Genomic DNA, 20,812 nt, shown 5'->3' on the forward strand with positions numbered 1-20,812 from the left:
AAAAATGTAAAATACCTAAAATGAAGGAACGCGTTGCATCTTTTAGCCGTAAAATAACTACATAGGGGGAACAAGTTATATCCATCCATCCATTTTCTTCCGCTTATCCTGTTAAGGGTTGTAGGGGGTGGAGCCTATCCCAGCAGCCTTCAGGTGAGAGGTTACTGATGACAACACGCCACGGACGGCCCAACGATGAAGCGTCGCTTCAGCGATACGGTAATCGGACGAGTCCGGTTTAAGCGATTCAGTCGGTTCGTTGGATTTCTTTCCAAAGTTCACAACGAAAGACCAAAACTTCCCGTTATCTTCAAAACTTCCTGTCTTGTCTTCAACTTGGTGGTCGTTGAGGCATCGCCGCTGTTCAGGGCTGTCCTAGAGTGGGTAAATAATTCATGGACACGAGAAACATCTCCTCATGTTCTCCGCTCAGGTCTTCCTCAACTCCCGCTGAAAACCCACGAGCCTGGGCATTCTGGGTAAGGAGAGATGGGACAGCGTGGCGTTCAAGGAACTCTCAACTACAAAAATGACAAGAGAATTTCGGGGTGTTTCAGGGGAGCGATTCCAAAGCTGGGCGGTCTGATGAAGGATGACGTATCTGTAAATTTCTATTTCTTTTGCCAACAAAAATGAGTTCTACCGCCATTTTTGTTGTTGACGCTCATGATCCAACTAAATCCGTTCACACATGCGCAGATGTAAAAGTAGGAAAAGAAACCAGATTAATAGTATACATGCCCTGAATAAAAATCGGACTATTGGGCTAAAACGAGGTGTGTTCATCAGATTTTACATAATCCGTTGATGGCTTTTATCCGATAATGCATATCGCATTATGCTGTTGACATGACCACTTGAATAATCTGGTAACTCCGTCAATCAGATAAAGATCGGTTTATTAGTGTGCATTTAAACGTGTTCAGCGTCATGCCAGGCAGCGTGACCAATGACAGAGGGAAGGAAGATGACCTGGAGCTCCTTGGAAGTCTGTGCACGTTCCTGTGTGTGTCACACACACACACACACACACACACACACACACACACACACACACGCACTCAGCGAGGGGGGTGGGTGTGGGGATGCTGAGCCGCTCCAGTGACTCCAGTACGGAGGCTTGACGTGAAACTGGGAGGGGCGGGGCTTGAGCCTCAGCGGATCACGGACGGAGCCGGTCTGTCAGTCTTTTCTTCATCACCGGAACTGTGCGGTAGCAGCTTGTACATCAGTCGTGACACCGTCAGCTATCCCGTCTCCTCCGCCAGCAGGACACCTCGGCCGGGCCTGAAACGTGGTAAGAGCCGCGGCGGGCGGGTAAATTGTACGGCGGGCACCGCGGGCTGATGGTGGTGGTGGTGGTGGTGGAGCGTAGAGAGGGACCGTGACATCTTTCATGCGGGTTTTAGCAGGCCCACGGGCCAGCAGGTGTGACGTAACGACTTTGATGGTATTGTTTGATTGTAATCTCGGCGGGATTATGTAACCTGTGAATGTGTTGTAGTGACCTTGCCGGATTATTGAGGCTCCTCATCTTGTGTCACGGTGGTGCAGTGACGTGGACACGGTGCCGCTTCATTATTGTCTTCGTCATGTGAACCCGCAGCTGCTGCTGTAGAGGACCGGGTCACGACGGTCACGTCCATACAGTCCTTATTCTGACCTGGGTAGGGACGCATCAGCTCCTGAAATAGGTCAAACTCTGTCGGCAACCTCGCAGCTCTCCTCATCGCTGCAGGTTCTTCTTCTTCTTCTTCTTCTTCTTCTTCTTCTTCTTCTTTTTTTTCATTCAACTCTCATCCTTGATTTATTTGCCCGTGAATACGATCGGTCGTTTGACTGTTAAAGATTTAAAAAAATAAAGCTAGATTCCAGTTTTCAATCTAGAAAAACCCGGAGGAGAACAGACGCTTTTGTTGATTTGTTTCTGTCCTGTCAGCTGTTATTTTCCTGAGCTTTACAGAAGTTTTGAAACAGTAAGCGTTGAAGCATTTTTACCGGACAAACGACCCAAAATGACTGAACGCAAACAAACTGAAATCAAGAAAAGTGAATTGGTGTGCAGCGATGTAAGTCAGTGGTGACGCGTCCCTGATATTAGATCATTTGTCTCCAGGAAAACTCCCAATATGATTATTGTTTCTTCCAGACTTTATATTAAGATGCAGTTCTTACAGCACAAATGGGATCAGTACCTGACAGCCGATTTGGATCATCGTGAACCCGGGAGGGACTTTCACAAAAATCACCATGTTAAAAACAAACACCTCAAGTCAAAGAAGACTACTGGATCAATAACCCTCCTCTGGTTCCAGGAATTCATGAATCAGCTCGAGAATCGCACCAAATATCACTTTCATGACTCGTGTTAGACATTCAGCACTTTCCTTAAATATTGAGTTCGCAGCAAATCTCCATGTTGCTAGAGAACCCCTGAAATGTCGCTGAGTTTCATTTAGACTGGTGCGTCTCTGAAGTTCTGATTAGATCCCGTCGATCTGTGAGGTCAGTCGGAGCTAATCAGCGACGGTCAGGATGGAGCCTCGCTATCAGACACATCAGGAACCGGTTGGTTTGAAATTCCTCCAACAACAACAAAAAAAAACCCCACCAAAAAACAAAACAAAACAAAAAAAAAACGGTTGATGACTTTGTGTTCTAGCTGTTTGATCATTTTTTTTAAAGCCCCGTTCTCAAAAGGTTGTTCCGGGGGCTCGGCCCTGGTTTGTTTTTTGTTTTTTTTTCAGCAGTGGGATCAGCTTTACTTGGCACAGGCGTAGGTTCAGGCTTGGTAAGTACCGACGGGATCACAAAACTTGGATGAATGCAGTAATTTGTACTTCTCATCTTAGGTACACATATGACAGCCGGTCAGCGTTCCGCTGTTGACAATATCCCTCATCATGTGTGTCTGAGATTGGACATCGGCCGGTTGCAAATTACCACGTGTTCCCCTCCAGGGGTGGGTATTCTGAGTCTTGTTATTTCCCTTGATTGATTGTCAGGGTAATTATTGATCAGTTACCGATTTAATCGTTATTGTAGTGGCAGGTGATGGGGAGGAAGCTCTCGGCTCTTAAAGCGATCCAACGGTTCCCGCCTTCGTTCTTCATAGTGAGTTTTGATGAGTCTTGAGTGACCGAATGCTAACCGCCGGTTCGTCGGGCGCCGTATCCGTCGGGCGGCGTATCCATCGGGCGCCGTATCCGTCTCAATAAATATGCTGATGTCCCAGAGGAATTTTTTTTCTGCCTCTTCAGCATCCCAGCTTCCTCCGTGCCATCACCGGGGTGACCAGAACCAGGTGCATTTTTTTTCTCCAAGCGGTACATCACTGGGGTATGGCGTGTTGTACGGCTTCACGCTGTTCACAATCAACTTACAGTTTTTTCCATTCTGAACGTTCCCACGCTGGACTTCACTTTGGCCTCTTCATGCTTACGTTAGCAACACCAGCTAGTATGGAGCAAAGTATTTCTACTTTCTCTCTGTCTCCTCTGCCTCCTGAAACTAGTTAAACATCACCCCCTGATGGTAAAACGTCTCATTGCTCCAACACAGTGAAATCACTCTGTGCAACACAGCCTGATTGGATCAGAGAGATTTCAGGTGATTGACAGATTCTTAGCGATTCATCGTGGATCATCAATTACTCATGCGCGTCCCTATTCCCCTTAATCGGTCGCCAAACCACTATATACTGCAGGGTCATTTGAGCCAGGACTGAATGCAGTTGAAAGCTGTTCCCACTACGGAAAAAAAAACAACAACAACCTGTGTGTGAGCGGGTTTTTTTGGTCGGTTGGAACTGGGCAGGTCAAGTCCTGACACCCTGAGAGATCTCCTTCACATTGATGACAAGTCAGAGACGCTGGAACCAGAGAAGGACTCACGTGATCAATGGAGTTGCTGATTTATTGTCTCAGACTCATAACATCGCGGTAACAAATCCATACATCGACCGATGAGGGCGGCGAGGTGGCGTTAACTTGTAAAATGGCGGATGGAAGGACGTGGAAGTGAGCATCGGCGTGCATGGATGTGATTTCAACGTGACCCAAGGTGATGCAGTGCCCGGATCGGTCTAGGAAGTTGAGGGGAAACAGGTGCAGTATTTATGGAGCCCCTCAGTCTAAAAAGCAGAAGGAATTGTGCTGAGGATTGTTTGCAGACACGGAACAAATTTGACAGGAATGTGAGATGCTGCGAATTCAACATTAAAAAAAAAAAGAAAAAAGTATTGAGGTAGTGAAACACATTAAAATATTTCACTATTTCTCCATGCTTTTTACAACACAAAGGTAATACCGACAACCAAAATGTTGTTGGTCTTTTTCGTGGGCGTGCAAAACCATTTCATCAATTGCCGAAGTGCTGAAGACTATTGTTATTATTATTGGCGGCGGCGGCGGCGGCGGCCTGCATAAATGTTAGAATAAGACAAAGAGTTGAATTCAAAATGATCCAGTTAGGCTTGGACAGAGATGATCCAGATGTCCACGCAGGCTCAGGTCTGTAAATAGGTGTGAACTGATCCGGGTGCTGGCCATTATCTGCCTGGTAACTCCATCTCGGTCCTCAGTGTGTTATTAATTGGCTAATGGCCCCTCCGCTAGAGGGTTCCGTGACCTGGGATGCCAGCTGCAGGACGATGAAGAGGTTGCAATCGTCAGCTCGTCATCAGCAGCTCTAGAGCATCAAATGCAGCCTTTTTTTTTTTTTTTTTTTACCACCAGTTAGAGTGGCTCACATTCCTTTGCCATCGTGGCAGTGTATTATGGGACATTTTTCCCTCCACTCGTCTGGAGTGTGTATGTGAAAGTCTCCATTTGGCTGGCCATCTGGAGGGCTGGATCACCACTATCCCTTCATCCTAAATAGAAGTGGGACACCCCACATGACACGAGAGAGCACAAAATGGAGGACGGTGTGTGTGTGGAGGGTAGGAACATGATTTGGAGAGAAGATTCCAAAGGACGTGAATGGAAACGATTACTCTCTCAATGACAAGGTCAAATACAGGATAGTTACCCTGAAGAGGGATGAGATGATGAATATAAACAGGCAGTTGTAGTGAAGTGACAGCAATACACCACGGGAGGAAGAGCCACTATATATGTTTGTTTTTATATATATATATATATATATATATATATATATATATATATATATGTTGTGCGGTCCAGGAGTAAAATGTGGTTATTAGTTATAATTATTAATCATCAAAAATGATCTTAAAAATGAAAAAAGCTTATTAATCGAAATTGATAATAAAATGGGGCACCACCGGAAAATCCGGACCAATAACCAAATAGTAAATGCAGTCTCAAAAGGTGGTGATCCAGAAATGTCAATATTTGGGAAATGTTGACGCGTGTAGAGTGAACGAAGAAGGCGTGGAGGTCAGAACGGACCCTGTCAACCAGCTTTTCATCGCTCAGACCACTTCTCTTAAAGACACAAGAAGATTTATTGACATCAGCAAATTCAACCTTCAATTGACGTCAGTTTTGCCTGATAAATCCTATGCGACTATTGCTAACAGATTGTGTGTGTGTGTGTGTGTGTGTGTGCGCCCAAGGGGAGACGGAACAAGATAGCGGGCGTGCCTCGTCACAGTCACGTCACGCTGGGGTCGGCCGGAAGGAGGGGCTGCAGAGTGTGATGGCGGCTCGCCAGTAACACGCGACTGCAATAAAGGCCAACAACTGAGCGGGAGGTTTGAACTCTCTGGTGGTCAGATGTGCGCACGTGTGTGAGAACGGGGGTGTGTGTGTGTGTGTGTGTGTGTGTGTGCATTAGTGGAAGGGATTAGGTAGAGATATTTAGCAGCAGTGCTCTGACCATCGTGGTTGAGGAGCAGTAGTTTCTCTGTGTTACACACAAACTCGCCCAGCTGATGGGCGCCGTGAGTCTGGACCGTCACCTAACATAGCGAGCACTGATCTGTGGTAACAACGACACAAACAATATTTTTACAGTGTTGTTAACAGCGGCAGCGGACGTGGCGATCCGTAGAACGACAAAGCAAACAATTGAAAACACTCTCGGATTACTAAAATCTGCCCAGAATTTCAAGCCTCTTTTTCTTGTGCATGTGAGGCGATGAGTTTGATCCGTCCTCGGTGGCGTCGGTTAGCAGCTATCGGCGGCTACCCTGTCCTCCCAGCAGGGCGGCTCGTCTACAGCGAGGCATCTAATTCCAGCTCACACAATTACATGCTGGTATATATATATATATATATATATATATATATATATATATTACACACACACACACACGGTGGCTTGCAAAATATTCATACCCTTTGAACTTTTCCACATTTGGTCACCTTACTACCACAAAAATAAGTATATTTTATTGGAATTTTGTGTGAAAGACCAACACAAAGTGGCATACTATTTAAGAAGTACAAAGAAAGTGATAGAAGTGATTTAAAAAAAAAATTTTTGCAAATAAAAAAACTGAGAAGTGCAGTGCGCGAAAGTATTCAGCCCCCTTTTCTCTGAGGGCAACCAGTTGCCTTCAGAGGTTGCCTGATGATTGCCGAGTGACCCAATGTTGACCTGATGACTTCATGGAGTCCTCCTGTGTGGAATCTCATCTCAGTACTGTGATGGCCTCAGAGGTTTGTTCAGGGAATATCGGGGAGCAAACGGCGTCGTGAAGTCCAAGGAAGTCACCTGACGGGTCGGGGGTAAAGACGTAGAGAAGTTCAAAGCAGGGTTAGGCGATAAAAAGATTTCCCGAGCTTTGAACATCTCACAGAGCCCTCGGTCATCCAGGAATGGAAAGAGTAAGGCACGGCTGCAAACCCACCAAGACGCGGCCGTCCGTCTAAACTTGCAGGCCGAACAAGGAGAGCGTTGCTCAGAGATGCAGGGGCCCATGGTGACTCTGGACGAACTGCAGAGATCAGTTGGTGAGGGAATCTGTCCACGGGACAACTATTGATAATGCACTGCCCAAATCTGGCCTTTATGGAAGAGTGGCAAGAAGAAAGCCATTGTTGAAAGAAATCCGTAAGAAGTCACGTTTGCAGTTTGCCTCAATTCATGCGGGGGACACAGCAAACATGTGGAAGAAGGTGCTCTGGTCAGATGAGACCTAAATTGAACTTTCTGGCCAAAGCGCTGTGCGGTGCAAAACTAAAATCAACCGCGTCCAGTAAAACCAAAACAATGAGCTGAAAGAGGCTAAAAGGGATCTCCAGCGTTCACTCTCAGTGGGACTCTCATCCCGTCTCATCATCATTATCTGCTCCCTGTGAGACATATTATGAGAGCGAGAGAGAGGTTGTTTGAGATGTGATCAGATGGCTTGTGACAGTTTGGTATTTGGGATTGAAGCATGGAGGCTCTCTTGGAAGAATCGTGGAGGAGAGCAGAAAATTTCTCACCAATTTGGTCGGTGCCTTCATTCCAGACTAAAACACACAGACGTTCTGATTGACTCGGTTCTATAAATATGATGTTTGAGTACACAGGCGGTTCTCTGGTGTGATGCGACGCACTTTTTGTTGCTGAAGTCATGACATGAATGCTCTGGCATCGCAGACATCACATGACATCAAATCACGGTTCGGCTTTTGATGCGTGGAGATGAAGAACATGAATGTTTCAGATCCAGTTTAAATGCAATAGTCCTAGGTGAGTTCAGAAAACACTCTCCCGTGTTCCCAACCAGAACCACACGAATGGTGGCACATTCTGTCCACCACTAAATATTTTTCACAAGTTCCCCAAGTTACGAGGTTCATCCTGTCTGTAGATAATAATTGCTGCGGCTCCTGCTTCATGTACGCACAAGTTTCAGCACCCCGAGTTTCTCCAGTTAAGTACGCGAGTGTAACGTGCTTGGGAAGTCCGAGCCATGTCAACAAGCGCCACAAAGAAACGTCAGCTGCCCCGAAGCGTTACGAATGCTCTCACAACACTCAGCAACTCTGAGCTGCTTCATGCAGCTGAGTACCGCTGAATGGCTTCAGTGTAAGGAAGAAGAGGTGGCATGTTCGAGGGATGGAGACGGGACGCCAATCTGGAAGCCCTAGATGGACAAAATTTTTCTTGACCAGGAAGACAAATCAAAACCTCCATTTGCGGGTCATGTAAACAAACCTGCAGGCAGATAAACAAATTCAGTAGCGTGCAGAAACGCTTTCAGGGACCAGTCATGACAAGAAAAACCCTCTCATCCCAAGATTAAAAATCAAGTCGTCCAACAGCACCTCTACTCAAGCTGACTTGTACGGAAGTGGAATGTTGGAGCTGATAAAACTAAAATGGAATTCAGGTATGACCTGGTTGCTTTTGATGTCCAGCAATTTCATGTTGTTGCTGAGCTTCACCGTGTCACGCATCCTAGGCCTCCGTGATGCGTGTGCGAGCCGGGCACGCATAGCGTGTGTTACGTAGTTATGTGCCTGAAGCCGGTGTTTCCATCCGCGCTCCAGGGATGGAACTCATGAAAAAAAAAAAAGAAATTCACCGACTGCATAATCTTCCAAGCTCGAGATGAGGTAGATGGAAGTTTGTTCGTGGTGTCATTCAGTCCAGTTTTGTCGTCCGCGTTAGCCGTGCTACTACTAGCTAGCAGGTAACCAACAGTTGCCGCGCAGAGCCGGGAGGAGTGCAGGAGTGGAGATTGTATAGCACAACCCTTTTAAAACACAAAAACATGAATTTAAATGAGGGGATATTTATTTATTTTGATATCGATGATATCTCGAAAATAAATGTTAAATATTTTATACTAGTTATGACATAAATGAGTTTATAATCGCATGTTGACACTTAGAGTAATTGTGCATCAGCGTTACTGTGTTTTATATCCCATTCTGATGTTCTGCGATGTCTTTATATGTGAAGAGGTGCCCAAACTTTTGTATATAAATGTTTTTTGATGTAAGATTTTTTTTTTTTTTTTTTTCAGACTGAAATGAAACCATCCTTTGATTAGTGTTTAAAAGTTGCCCAGGACTGTTCTGAATGTTTTCTTGTTCAAAGAGCTTCACGCACAAAGATTGGGAAATGATTGTTTCTGACTTTATAGCTAAATGAAGCAACTCAATATTTGTTTCTTGTTATACAAAAGTGGCAAAAACAAGAATGCTCCAGCATGCTTGATTTAATCATTGATATATATATATATATATATATATATATATATATATATATATATATATATATATATATATATTAATGAAGCTGGCGGACATTTCATCAAGTCACAAATATTGAAGCTGGCATGTTTACATTTAGGTGAAATGAACTCTGAGCCTCCTTATAAAGAAAATGGCCCCTGGATTGAAACTATGCAAATGGGATAAAACCTCCTTTTGTTGTGAAGGATTCCAGGAATGATCCAAGTGGAAGTCTCAACAGACTGAATGCTAGCAGATGTCCGCACAGGGTGGGTGTCCTATATCACACACCATTCACCCCTGTCTCAAGAGGGAGTCTCATGTGACAGTTAGACATCTTCCAAACTCTGCTCCTGTATCCAAAATCAGTTTGATACGTTTCAGAGGCCTCTCTTTGAGCCAAGCGGCTAAAATTATGTCACGATGATGTTAGCTTAGCAGGCTGACTTCACGTGTAACCATAAATGCTGGGCTAAAAGGTCATTTCAGCTAATGCTCGTAGAAGATGCTTCACTTGGGAGTGCTGTGTTATGAGGTGGCCGGCCATTAAGGTGTGAGTGCACCGTTGCGGGACCTTGGAGATGAAGGACTTTCTAGGTGCTGCAGTGCAGAGGGGAGGCTGAGGGAGGAGGACAAGAGGAGGGAGGGACAGATTTAGAAGAGGTCAAGAGAAGTGGGCTGAGGGGGGGATGGTAGGGAGGCTGCAGGGTAGGAGGGGGGGGGGGGGTTACAGTGGGGATGTGTGAGGAAAACCCAGAGATTAGAAGATGAGGAGGATGCTGGAGGGACTAAAATAGTTGGGGGGGGGGGAGATTGATTGTGAAAAAACTAAAGGAGGATATGTAGTCTTGAAGGAAATGAGGAGGAGTCTTGGAGGAGATAAGGAGACTAGGAGAGTAGGAGGAGATTAGGGAGAGACTAGATGGATATTGGGAGACTTGGTCTCACTGGTGATGAACTGGAGTGATTGACCAAATCGCTCCCTCAGAGTAGACATGTCTGTCGTCCAATTATGCTTCCCCTCGTGCAGCTGTCGGCAGGCCACCATCCCCCACCCCACCTTCCCTGCGACCCCCCTCATTAAAACAGGAACCACTGGGGTCCTTCACAGCGTTTATTGACTTGATCAGGAGGAGCTCGTTACTGCGTGCTTGTGCGTGACGGTGACTCAGGAACACAATGATGAACCATCAGCTCGCACGGTTGAACCGATTGCTGACGAGTCAAACCCAGAATGAGTTGCTTCTTCTCATCCAAGGACTGGTGCAGCTCTCGTTCCAAACAGCCTAAATAGCTGCCGTCCAAAAGCCAAACCAACATCGTCAGTTGAGGTCATTTACAAACAATAAACAGTTAAAAGTAAATGTCTAATGTTGATGTGTGTTTCCTGGTCACTGATTGTTTCATGTAGTTGATACTTTTTAACCTCTGATAGGTCGTGGCTGTCGGCGAAGGCCAAGGCTTGTCCCCATGTTGCCAACTGCTAGCTTGGATGTCTCTGTCGTAATCAAACGTGTCAACCCCGGTGACGAAAACTGCAGTGCGCAAACCGAGAAGTAATCAGCTCACCCTCCATTGTGCGATTCAGTATGTCGCCAGTCATGACGTCACCCAGCACGCTATTGCCCCCTTTATCTCCGGAGTGTGAATTGCCCTGCTATAAAACCCATGCATGTGTGTTTCAACAATGGGGACTCACTCTCAGCACCGCTGCAGACGGAGAGGCGCACAGCCCCTCCCCTCACCGGCCGATGTATCCGGCAGCTGCCGTGCGCAACTCCGTCAGCTCAACTGTGTCACATACAAACGCAACATGGAAAGTGTCGCTGCCGCACAGCCTCCTTGAGCGGTTTTAGATGAAAATAGAAACGCAAAAGGCCCCTTCGGAAGTGTTTTACACACGAGAAAAAACAACAACCAGAGGATGCAGATAAGCCTGCATGCTAGGGCTGCGCAATTAATCCTCTTTTTTATCTTTTAACAAATTGCCTGAAACATACGTATATTTGTGTCAGGTGTGGAGCAGTGGATACCTCTCTGATACTCCATCAGCTGAATGGGCAGAGGGTTCACCTCGGAGTCGGTCGAAGTTGGTTTGAGGCCGCAGTGACGCCGATTTTCCGCATACTGCGCAAAACAACATGCAAACAGCCGCGAGGCAGCGGTGAGGAGGTCTGGTGGTGCTTATGAAAGACACGCCGGTCTCTGTAAGGCATTTTTAATGATCCAAGTATTAAACGATGATTAGATTCATGACAAACAGCCGCACACATTCATGCTAGCACCTTTATTATTAGCCATTACCCAAGCATGTTAACCCATCCTAAAGCTAGTAGCTACCAGCTAGTAGCTACCAGCTAGTAGCTACCAGCTAGTAGCTACCAGCTAGTAACAAAATGACTGACGTTACCGTGTAAGCTCAGCGGCCAACATCGATCAATGGTAGTAATTTAACGAGTCTACACTATTGTTATTTTGATAACTGAACTATTATTGAGAATAACTTTGTGTATTGTTGTTGTTGTTTTTGTCGTTTTTTTCGCCCCGTAGTATCACGAGTGGTAGTGACTGTCAAATATCAGGCTGGAAATTCTTGTATTGGACAACCCTGACTAACTCACTCAGTCACTCAGTGGTGGTGGTGAGTGGCGTCAACTCCCTTTTCCTGTGTATTTGCTGTATTTGGGTGATTTCAAACTGCAGGGTTCTTCATTTATAAAGTAGAATTTGAATGTGGTGTGAATATCCTGTTCATTCTTAAAAATGTAATCCAACATTCTCGCTTTTCATTTAGGACTGTGTGGCGGACAGTGAGTCATTGAATTGAAGATTGGAGGGTTTCTTGATACCAAAGTATTGGATAGAAGGAATGTTGACTAACTAGTAACGAGTAGCACAGTTTCCGGCAGCTTCGGTGTCGTCGTTTTGCTGCTAAAACTACTCTGAACCAAGCCTTCCAACCCCTCTTTGAGTTTGTGCTTCACAACCTTCAAGCTCCGATACGAACCCGGATTCCTTACACAGGTGAGAGCGACGTCAGTGTACGTGTCACGTCAACTCAGTATCAACATACGATGGCGAGCTTCTTCTCCTGATACGCTTTTCTTTGTTTCCAGGAAGAACAGCAAGGATGTGACACGCCTCAAACGGAGCTTCATGACAACAGTGGACCAGGTGATGATGTAAAACCATTGCAAACTGAATAACTGTCATGAAACCTCATGTATAAAAGGGCAATTAAAACATTAAAACATTAAATTATTTGGATTCTTTTACATTTGTTTTGTTTTTGGGCAGTTGCCATGATACCGTTCTGTCCTACTTCACGATTGTGATCTTTGGACGGTTGAGCTGGGTAACACACGGACATCTTTACAGTTTGCTAGTTTGGTTTTTTTTTGTTTTTTTTTTTTTAAAGCGGCGGTCTTGACGAAGCGACATAAAGCTATGATCAAAGAGATGACATATTTGGGCTCCTCTGAAAGGCTTTTTAAAGACTTGGTCACACAAATATTTTTAGTCTAATCAGTGCCTCACTGGATGAAATGGTAATAGGGTAAGTAAGACCCGCATACTTTTTACTCTGCTTTTAATAATTTGTTTGGTTACCGTTGGGTAACAGATCTAGTTGTTTACGTTAGGGAGAACGTCTTAGTTCCGGTTAAAATTAAAGGAGAAAAAAAAAGGGTCACGCATATAAACTTTAAAACTGTTTTTCTGTCAGAAGTAAAACGTGTCCTGTCTGCAGATTCGATACAAAGAGACTCAGGGGTACTTTTACCTACAGAGTTGGACAAGTGGCCATCAGTCGGCTGTCTGGTGATGTCACAGGAAGCTGGAGAGTTCCAAAATCATTCACTGCGATAGGCTTTTTTTTGCTGAATCTTCTTTGAATGTTTTGTTTTGGCGATATTTGATGCTCTACTCATTCTGGGACCGTATCGAATAACCCCCCCACCCCCCCCACCCCACCGCTAGCAGCATTTCTCCATAAATGCTCTCTGAAAAAGTTAATTTGCCAAGTGAAATATTTAAATTATACAAATTGGTTTCATTAATGAAATAAAACACGGAATCCTTAAGGCGCTGCGCAGACCCCGGCCTTTAGGTCCATCCTAGAATTTATTTTTATTTTCAGCTGAAGAAAAAAACAAAAAAATTCCCTTTTAAATTAGAACTCCTTTTGCAAAAGCTGTCTTGTAACAACACAGGGGGATGTCTGGAATATCCGATGGTGCCGATCCCTCTACTGATCCGGATTCCATTTTACTGACATGCCGGATCACGAGCCCGCTGCACTACGTGAGACGCATCACCAAGGCTCAAATCATTCGCTTTGGAGAATTAAAAAAAAACCCCAAAACTAGTTTTTTGCTCTTTAAATGAGAATCGACGTGTGATTTTCCACAACCTCATCATCTAAAATGTGATGCTGCTAACAACAATAGCAGCGTTGATGATAGTCAAGAAAGAAAAAAACAAAACAAAACGGTTAGGTGACGGAATCAAAATTGCCAAATGTGTACCAAAGTCACATCAGAATGAAAAATGTACGTGCAAAAAGGTTTTTTTTTGTGTGTGTGTGTGTGTGTGTGTGTCTTTTTTTCCTTCTATATGCTGTACAACATTATGTCAAAGTAACAACGAAATATTACGCTAAGCGAGTAGTGTTCTGCTCGCTATCACGTCATCGCTAAACTCCATCAGAGAGACGCGCTGCCGTCGCAAAGCATTTTGAATGCGGTCAAACTGATCAAGAGAAGGTAGAATATTTGGAGGTCTCATCTTCCCGTCGCTTCCCAAAGTTACAGCGTGAAGGATTTTTCTGTTTGCTGTGTGCGCGTGCGTATGTCACAGGATGGTGGTGGGGGCGGTGGGGGGTGTCAGGTGTGTGCCACCAGATGGCACTAAAGTAACGAAATAAAAAGGTTTATATTCAGAAAATATTTCAGCAGTTTTCCAAATGGAGAAATAAAAGCCTTTTCGCGTGGAGACTGAAGTCATGTGCGAAGGTCAAGGGTCATTAAAGTTGAATAAAGCTTGGTTGGGACAGCCCACATGAACCTCTACACATGCCAACATATGACGGTTACAACAGGAAATGATCACCGCTCGGATTTCCTGGCGGGCCGAGGGAGAGTTAAAGTTCTGATTAGAAATCCGTATTTGTCACCATGTGAATGTTATTGCCAACATTATGAATCCAGACGTTATGCTCAATGTCTTTTTTTGCTTTTTGTTTGGATGAAGCGCTGTAGTAATCAGTTTATTTCGGTGGAAATTGTTTATTCCAACGGGATCCACATGCGACACAGAGATTCCAGGAGTATACATGCCGAGTCACTGAACTCAAGGAAAAACCAAGCGTTGCTATTTCCACATCCTCTGGATGAGCATGTCTGTGGAATAAAGTAGGTTCTGGGGTCAATTAACTGAGTTTACCTTGCATTACAGAATATTCACATTTTTATCATCTGAAGCAGATATGCAAGCCTTTTTTTTCATTTCTAAAAACTGATGCACGCGCGTACGCCGCTCTCCGGTTCACTCCTATTCGTTCTCATTCATTTCCAGCTTTTGCGCATAGGTTCTAACTCCTTTGCAAAAAAAAAAAAAAAAAAAAAAGCCAAGCAAACGAAAAAAGGGGGAAAAAAAATTCTGAAAATGCCAGGCGCAGTTCCTTTGCAATTTTTTATTTTTTCTTATAAGTTTGTGGATTTGTTTTTTACTCTGCGCGGAATGTTCACATGATGTGAATCTAGGGACGTCCTGGCTAAGAATTCATACAATACAATCCGTCAAATCTTTTCTATCGGCGTCTGATTATTGAATCACCCTGGTGTTTGTTTGTAAATCCGTATCTTCATGAGTGACATTGACGTTCGTTTTTTGTTTTGTTTGTTTGTCTTTCTGCACTGCAAATGAAACAAATGGCAAATTGGCATGGAACACTTTGGTCAGACCTCTCTGAGTAGGTGGCTAATGATGGGCATGGGTGGAGCCATGTTTGTTGACCCGCTCCTTCCTCCCCACTGTCTCCCTCCCCCTTCCTTAGCTCTCAGCCACTCCATCCTGGTGCGTTCTGGCTGACTCACTGAAGATAAACCCCACGCCAGCCCTGGTTGACGCGCGTGTTATCTTTCATCGAAAATATCGTCTGAGACCGGTGTTACTTTTTAAAGGGCGGGGCAGAAACGTCATGGTTGACTGGGATTTATTACGCGGAACAATAAGTCAGTGCGGTGTTTTGTCGTCAGGCAGACATTGGCTCGGCTACACAGTAAAACCCCCACCCCCACTCATACCGGTTAGCCACGCTGACCTGCAGTGAACCAGATGCTGTGTGAACCTTCAATGTGTGTCCAATCAGGCTCCTTCCAACAATGGTCTTTTTTCTTTTTTTTTGTCCGCACACAGATGTGAGATGCTTGGTAAATATGCATTATTTAGCCTCTGTGGTATTCACTATGGCAGACTTTTTTTTTTTCTTCAAAAATAAGGATTACAAATTGTGCAGGTTATTGCGTGTGCAGGGAAATAGAATGTTCACTGTCATGTTTAGTGTCTTTTCATTCGTGTTTAAGTGACAGTCCTTCAGTCCTCTCAGAATCGTGCAGCGGACCGTAGGAGTGTAGCTGAGAGTGCCAGCATGTCTCAGTTCTGTCTCATTTTTATGGACAAAAGCTGCCAGATTGTCCAACTAACCCTCTATGGTGCCTTTGTGTCAATGGTTTGTTTCATGTATAGGGCGGCATGGGGAAAATGACATGGAGCCTCCTATCGCGCTACCGAGCGATATGCTTATGTGTTTGCGTCAGCGTGGAGCCTTCTGGCGTGAAGCCACTGGAGCCAAGGATCATCCTGGGAGACATGAATGATTTTGGTGTTCTCATCACTTGACCAGCAGGATAATCTACCAAAGACATGGTGTGTTCCTTTGAGTTCTCTATTATTGAGGTGCTCAGCAACGTATTTATTTCACTTTGATGGTCCCGTCTATGATGTGTGGAGGTGGGACGGACACGGAGGGCAGCGTACTCCAAATAAATCAGATCTGGTGTGTGTTCTTGCATGTTCATGAGGACCACGTGCCACATTTGGCACTGATCAGTAGAGCGCAGTCGCGAGAATACCAATTACTCTCTCTTAGCATGCTGTTTGCTGCTTTTGTTAAAGCTACAAATTTGTGGGTCACTGGAACACGCTTCAGATTGGAAAAACAATAGGGGCCAGAGAAGAAGTTTGGTTTGCCCACTCTTTCCTCGTAAGAAACCTTCTAAACGTTAGCCAGGTATGAATCACCCCTCTTTGGTCATGAGCTTTGGTTTGTGAATGAAAGCATGAGTTTGCTTCAGAGGGGCATTGGCTCTCACCCGGTGTAGAGTTAGCGATCATTAGTTATGTATTCCTCTCAGATTCTCTGAGGATAGATGCAGTCTGTAGTAAAGCTGCAGTTCCTCATCAACGGTCGCTCATTCTGCCCTCTTGAGGAACAAAGAGGTACGAGACGGGCCGGTGTCAGCGTTTTTAGATGCTGCCAAACTTGTCCCCTTGCATCGAGAGATAACGAAGCTTCCCGGACTTCAAGTGTATCTGGCCTTTTCAAATTTAGGGCAGGGAACGCGGACATGACTAAAACTCAGTTATCAACCATTAACATTCGTTCAGTTTTAGATCGAAGAAAACCGAGAGATGATTTTCTTTTTTGTGGTACTTTATCGCGCTACTTGAGCTTCATGCCTCATTCCCACATACGTTCTTCTGGAGTCTGTTACTCTGTAAAATACACCGGTCGTCTATTAATTTCCCGCGGAGCCCTCTTTGTTCTCCGACGTGTATGTGAAGCTCCTGCTCCTGTTTATTTTCAATCTGGTATTGGCTTTAAGTACAAAGAATCATTAGAATCTTCGGCGGGGGATTTCAGATAAACCCTGGACAGCATCCTAGAAAAAAAACTAGCTAACGGGCTATGAGTGAGCTAACTGGCTAATGATATCTTCGTGGCACCTCCAGGGTGTTCCATGTAGTTATTCCGCACATCTTGGTGTCGAAAAAAACAGACGTACAGACAAAATTTGCCTCTTTTCCTGATCTAATCAGTGGACGTTTATGTTGGCTTATGGGGTGTAATTAGTACCTGCTGAACAAAATTAGAGCGGTTGTCTGATGCGTGGAAGTTCTAAATAAATGAGAATAAAAAGAAGGAAAACATTCAAATGCAATGTCTCCAAATCTTAATTTACAGCACATTTGCAGTTTTGTCATATTTATAGTTACAAATACATACTCCACTCACTCCTAGGGGTCCTAACCCACCTCCTGTGGAGTGTTGAGTAAACCACGAACATCCCAATTAACTGCTAAAGTATTTATGTACTTTGTTGGCTGGCGTTACTCTTCATGACTTGTCTGTTGACCCCGAGACTCATGGTCATCACCACATGAACAGACCTGACAGGCAGTGAGCTTCTGCTCCGGGAGGCTATTTGATGGCAGTTCAGTGGTCTTTGCAAACCTGCCAAATTCCATTTTGTTTGGAGTACACTGTCAGCCTGAGAGAGGAAGGAAATGTGAGAGAGTGAATAGGAGAAGAATGAATCAATGAGGGTGTTGTGTGTGTGTGTGTGTGTGTGTGTGTGTGTGTGTGTGTGTGTGTGTGTGTGTGAGAGAGAGAGAGAGAGAGAGCAAGAGAGAGAGAGAGAGAAAGTGGGAGACCGAAATGCAAAACAAAATAGCAGCACTCTCATTGGCAGGTCAGGACTGGTGGCTGAGCCTGACAGCTCATCTCAGAGCACCAAAGCATGATGGAAAAATACCAGTGTCCACTGTGTGTGTGTGTGTGTGTGTGTGTGTGTGTGTGTGTGTGTGTGTGTGTGTGTGTGTGTGTCTGCTGTGTCCAGACAGTGTTTTCATTACAAATGCCCTCCAAGCTCACATGGCCTATTGATAGATTATTGGAAAATGTCTAGCATTTCTGTGTTAGGTTCTATAAACAGGCCCCCCTCAGGGGGCCATCTGGCAGAGCCCCCCAGTTCCTTTTGATGGCACCCAGAGACAGATGCTAATCAAGATGACCAAATTCCCCAAAATAATAAAGTAAAACGTTTTATGATTTGCTGTATTAATGCCGTTGTTAGTGGAATGACGGATGTAGGAACTTGATCACAATCATCTCAGCGGCGAAAGAATAAAGGTGTTAATTCATTTATACTTTCACTACAGCTGAAGCTCTGAGCTCTTCAGCATCCCTGTACATGAGATGAACATCTGCTCCAGCACAGATGTCACCATCTGCCACAACACACATGGTTACAGTTGTATCTTCACTGTACTGTTGTGCTTGAAAGCATCGGTACATAATGCCCAACCCAAGTAAACGCCTGCATCCTAGGTATATAGACTTAGGGCGTTTCCACCGGCTCACTTCAGCTCAGGTCGGTTTGGCCCCGTTTCCACCGGCACCAACACGGTACTAACCATTACCATTTTGGTCCCTGCTCCGCTGGGGTTCCAAGCGAGCCGAACGGGGACTAAAGGATGTAAACACATAGTAGGGTGCTTATTGGGTAACTCGCCTGCTCACGTCGTCTACTTGGTATCATCTTGGCCTCGGTGGAATACTGGTCGATCGCTTGGTGGAGTCTTTTATTCTTTTCTCGGCTGTTCTGTTTCACCGCTTGAAGCCTTGCCCGTCTGTCGTCCCTCACTTTTAGTTGAAGCAAAAACCACAGACCGAGCAACAGGCAGAACGCTGCCTCCGTGTCCTCCATTGTTGTTGTTGTGTCGCACACAAATGACGCCGGGGAACTCTCGGCCGGTGAGTCCACCCACGCTGACGCGGTACCCAGTGCTGGTGGGAACGCGCCTGAACCGAGCCGAAGTGAGGCAGTGGAAACGCGCCCTTAGAGAAACACAGGCTTTGGCCAGTGAATAATGAGCATCATCAGATCCCTTCTTTTGGCATAAATGCTAGTTTGAGCTAGTTGGAGCACAGGCAGCCTTTGCCTATTCATTATTATTTAGAATTGTATCCTTTCTTTAAAAAAAAATAATTTTCCACATAATGAATCACTCCTCGGTTGTGTGTGGTAGATTGGTAGTAGGAGGACTTAGAGGACTCGCCCACCTCCAAGTATGGCCAGGATGGCAAATATGAGGGTTAAGCAAGAGACAAAGGGAGCAGCGGCCACTGTTTTTCTTCAGGCTTACTTTAGAACTGGGTCTAAAAAGTTTCTTATTTATTTCAATAATGCAGTTAAAATATAAGGAGGACCTCTGTACCCCACTAATATGAGATTTGGTGCAGAATCTTTGTAGTTCTTAAAAAACTGTCAAGTCGGTGTTTCTGCGTGTGGATCTAAAACCTCTTGGTGCGATGGTGCTTATTGGAGAGCTCTCCCAGTTGCTTCTCCCAACACCTTCAAGATTTTATCTTCATTTTAGTTGTATTTTCTAATTTTCCAAACTTATCATGTTCCTTCATTCAGTATGCTCCGTCTCTGGTGGTTTGGCTACTCTTCAATTCGGTTGTACCGTGTTGTTTGTACGACTTGCTATGCCATCTACTACTCTTCCATGGTGACGTCGAGTCTTCACCTGGGCTTCTGCAGTGCTGCCGGACCCTAGCGGTCCCTGGTGAGCAACTGGTCAGGTCCAGGTCTTCAGTTTGCATCTGACATGTCCCATCTAGGGTTTCAATTCCACATTGGCGTTTGAGGGAGCCCCATTTTTGGTGGGCACTGATGTCACGGGTGGCACTGTCAGATGCATGAGCACAGGCACTCAGTGAATTGCAGGGTTGTTGACTTTGACATGGTTTTCTTTTTAAAGTTATTTATTTCAGGAAAATTATCGTACAGAGAAATCAAGGTTTACTACCCGTGTCGCAAAAATGGAACATTCAAGGAAGTCCAGTCAGAGAACATTTCCTTGAGCAACACTGTGAGGGACGTATTTGCCAATTTTACTCCAGAGTAAAGCAGTTCGAGGATTTCAGGGTCTCGTTCACAAGTGAGAATAAGATGGCCCTCCCAGCTGATCACTTGTTCACGTTCTGACCCTCATAGTAACAAGCTTTGAGGCTTAATCGTAGCGATAGCGCGAGGAGCTCAGACATAGGAATGGAGCCACTGCTCCTTCAAACTCTTTGTTGGTTAAAAAAAAAAAAAGGTAACACAAGATGAAGTGGCGCGAGCTGCCGCTTGCTATTATAAATAGCCACGTTTTTCCTCTTCTGATTAAAAAAAAATGTGTGTTACATGTCATCTTTTCAACAAACAATGGAGCCCAATGTTACTGAGTAAAAAAAAAAGAAAAAAAAGAAGCCATTTTCTTACTCAGCATGGCAATTGTCAGTACTTGACAGCTCAAGATATGCTGTTAGTCAGAGCTCATACCCGGCCCTTCCTACACACTCACTTGTTATTGTTTGTCACATTTTGCTCTTTCTAATGACGTGAGATCATTGTATTGTCCTTTTTATGACTTGGTTATGTTGTATAGTTTCTTTTAACCTATTTTATTTTCATTTTATTTTTGTCAAACTGTACCACTACCTGTGCTGCTGCATTGCCGAACTCATTAAATGCTAAAATGTCTTTGAGGAAGTGTTTTGTTTTTGTTTGTCCTCCATGCAGACCCTTTACCCTGCCTGTGTGTACGGGCCAGGG

General features: G+C 44.8%; 1 protein-coding gene across 5 annotated transcripts in view; it reads left to right on the top strand.

The window, feature by feature from the left end:
* Positions 1-1,134: 1,134 nt before the first annotated feature.
* The window catches only part of nat16 (N-acetyltransferase 16), a 36,834-nt gene continuing 17,156 nt past the window's right edge, over positions 1,135-20,812 (top strand). Inside the window, exons 1-5 of one of the 5 annotated variants that reach the window (XM_086197080.1) lie at positions 11,159-11,350; positions 11,694-11,784; positions 11,938-12,167; positions 12,260-12,317; positions 15,891-16,070. In XM_086197080.1, the coding sequence (XP_086053206.1) occupies positions 16,018-16,070 (53 nt within the window). In that variant the 5' untranslated portion in view covers positions 11,159-11,350; positions 11,694-11,784; positions 11,938-12,167; positions 12,260-12,317; positions 15,891-16,017. Of the gene's footprint in view, positions 1,298-11,158; positions 11,351-11,693; positions 11,785-11,937; positions 12,168-12,259; positions 12,318-15,890; positions 16,071-20,812 lie in introns of those variants that run through there. The other 4 variants (XM_086197081.1, XM_086197082.1, XM_086197084.1 and 1 more) reach the window with 4 other exon arrangements.

The sequence above is a fragment of the Aulostomus chinensis genome, chromosome 24, assembly GCF_037954235.1.
Source record: "Aulostomus chinensis isolate RoL2024-O1b breed Wild chromosome 24, RoL_Achi_v1.0, whole genome shotgun sequence".
Classification (NCBI taxonomy): Eukaryota; Metazoa; Chordata; class Actinopteri; order Syngnathiformes; family Aulostomidae; genus Aulostomus; species Aulostomus chinensis.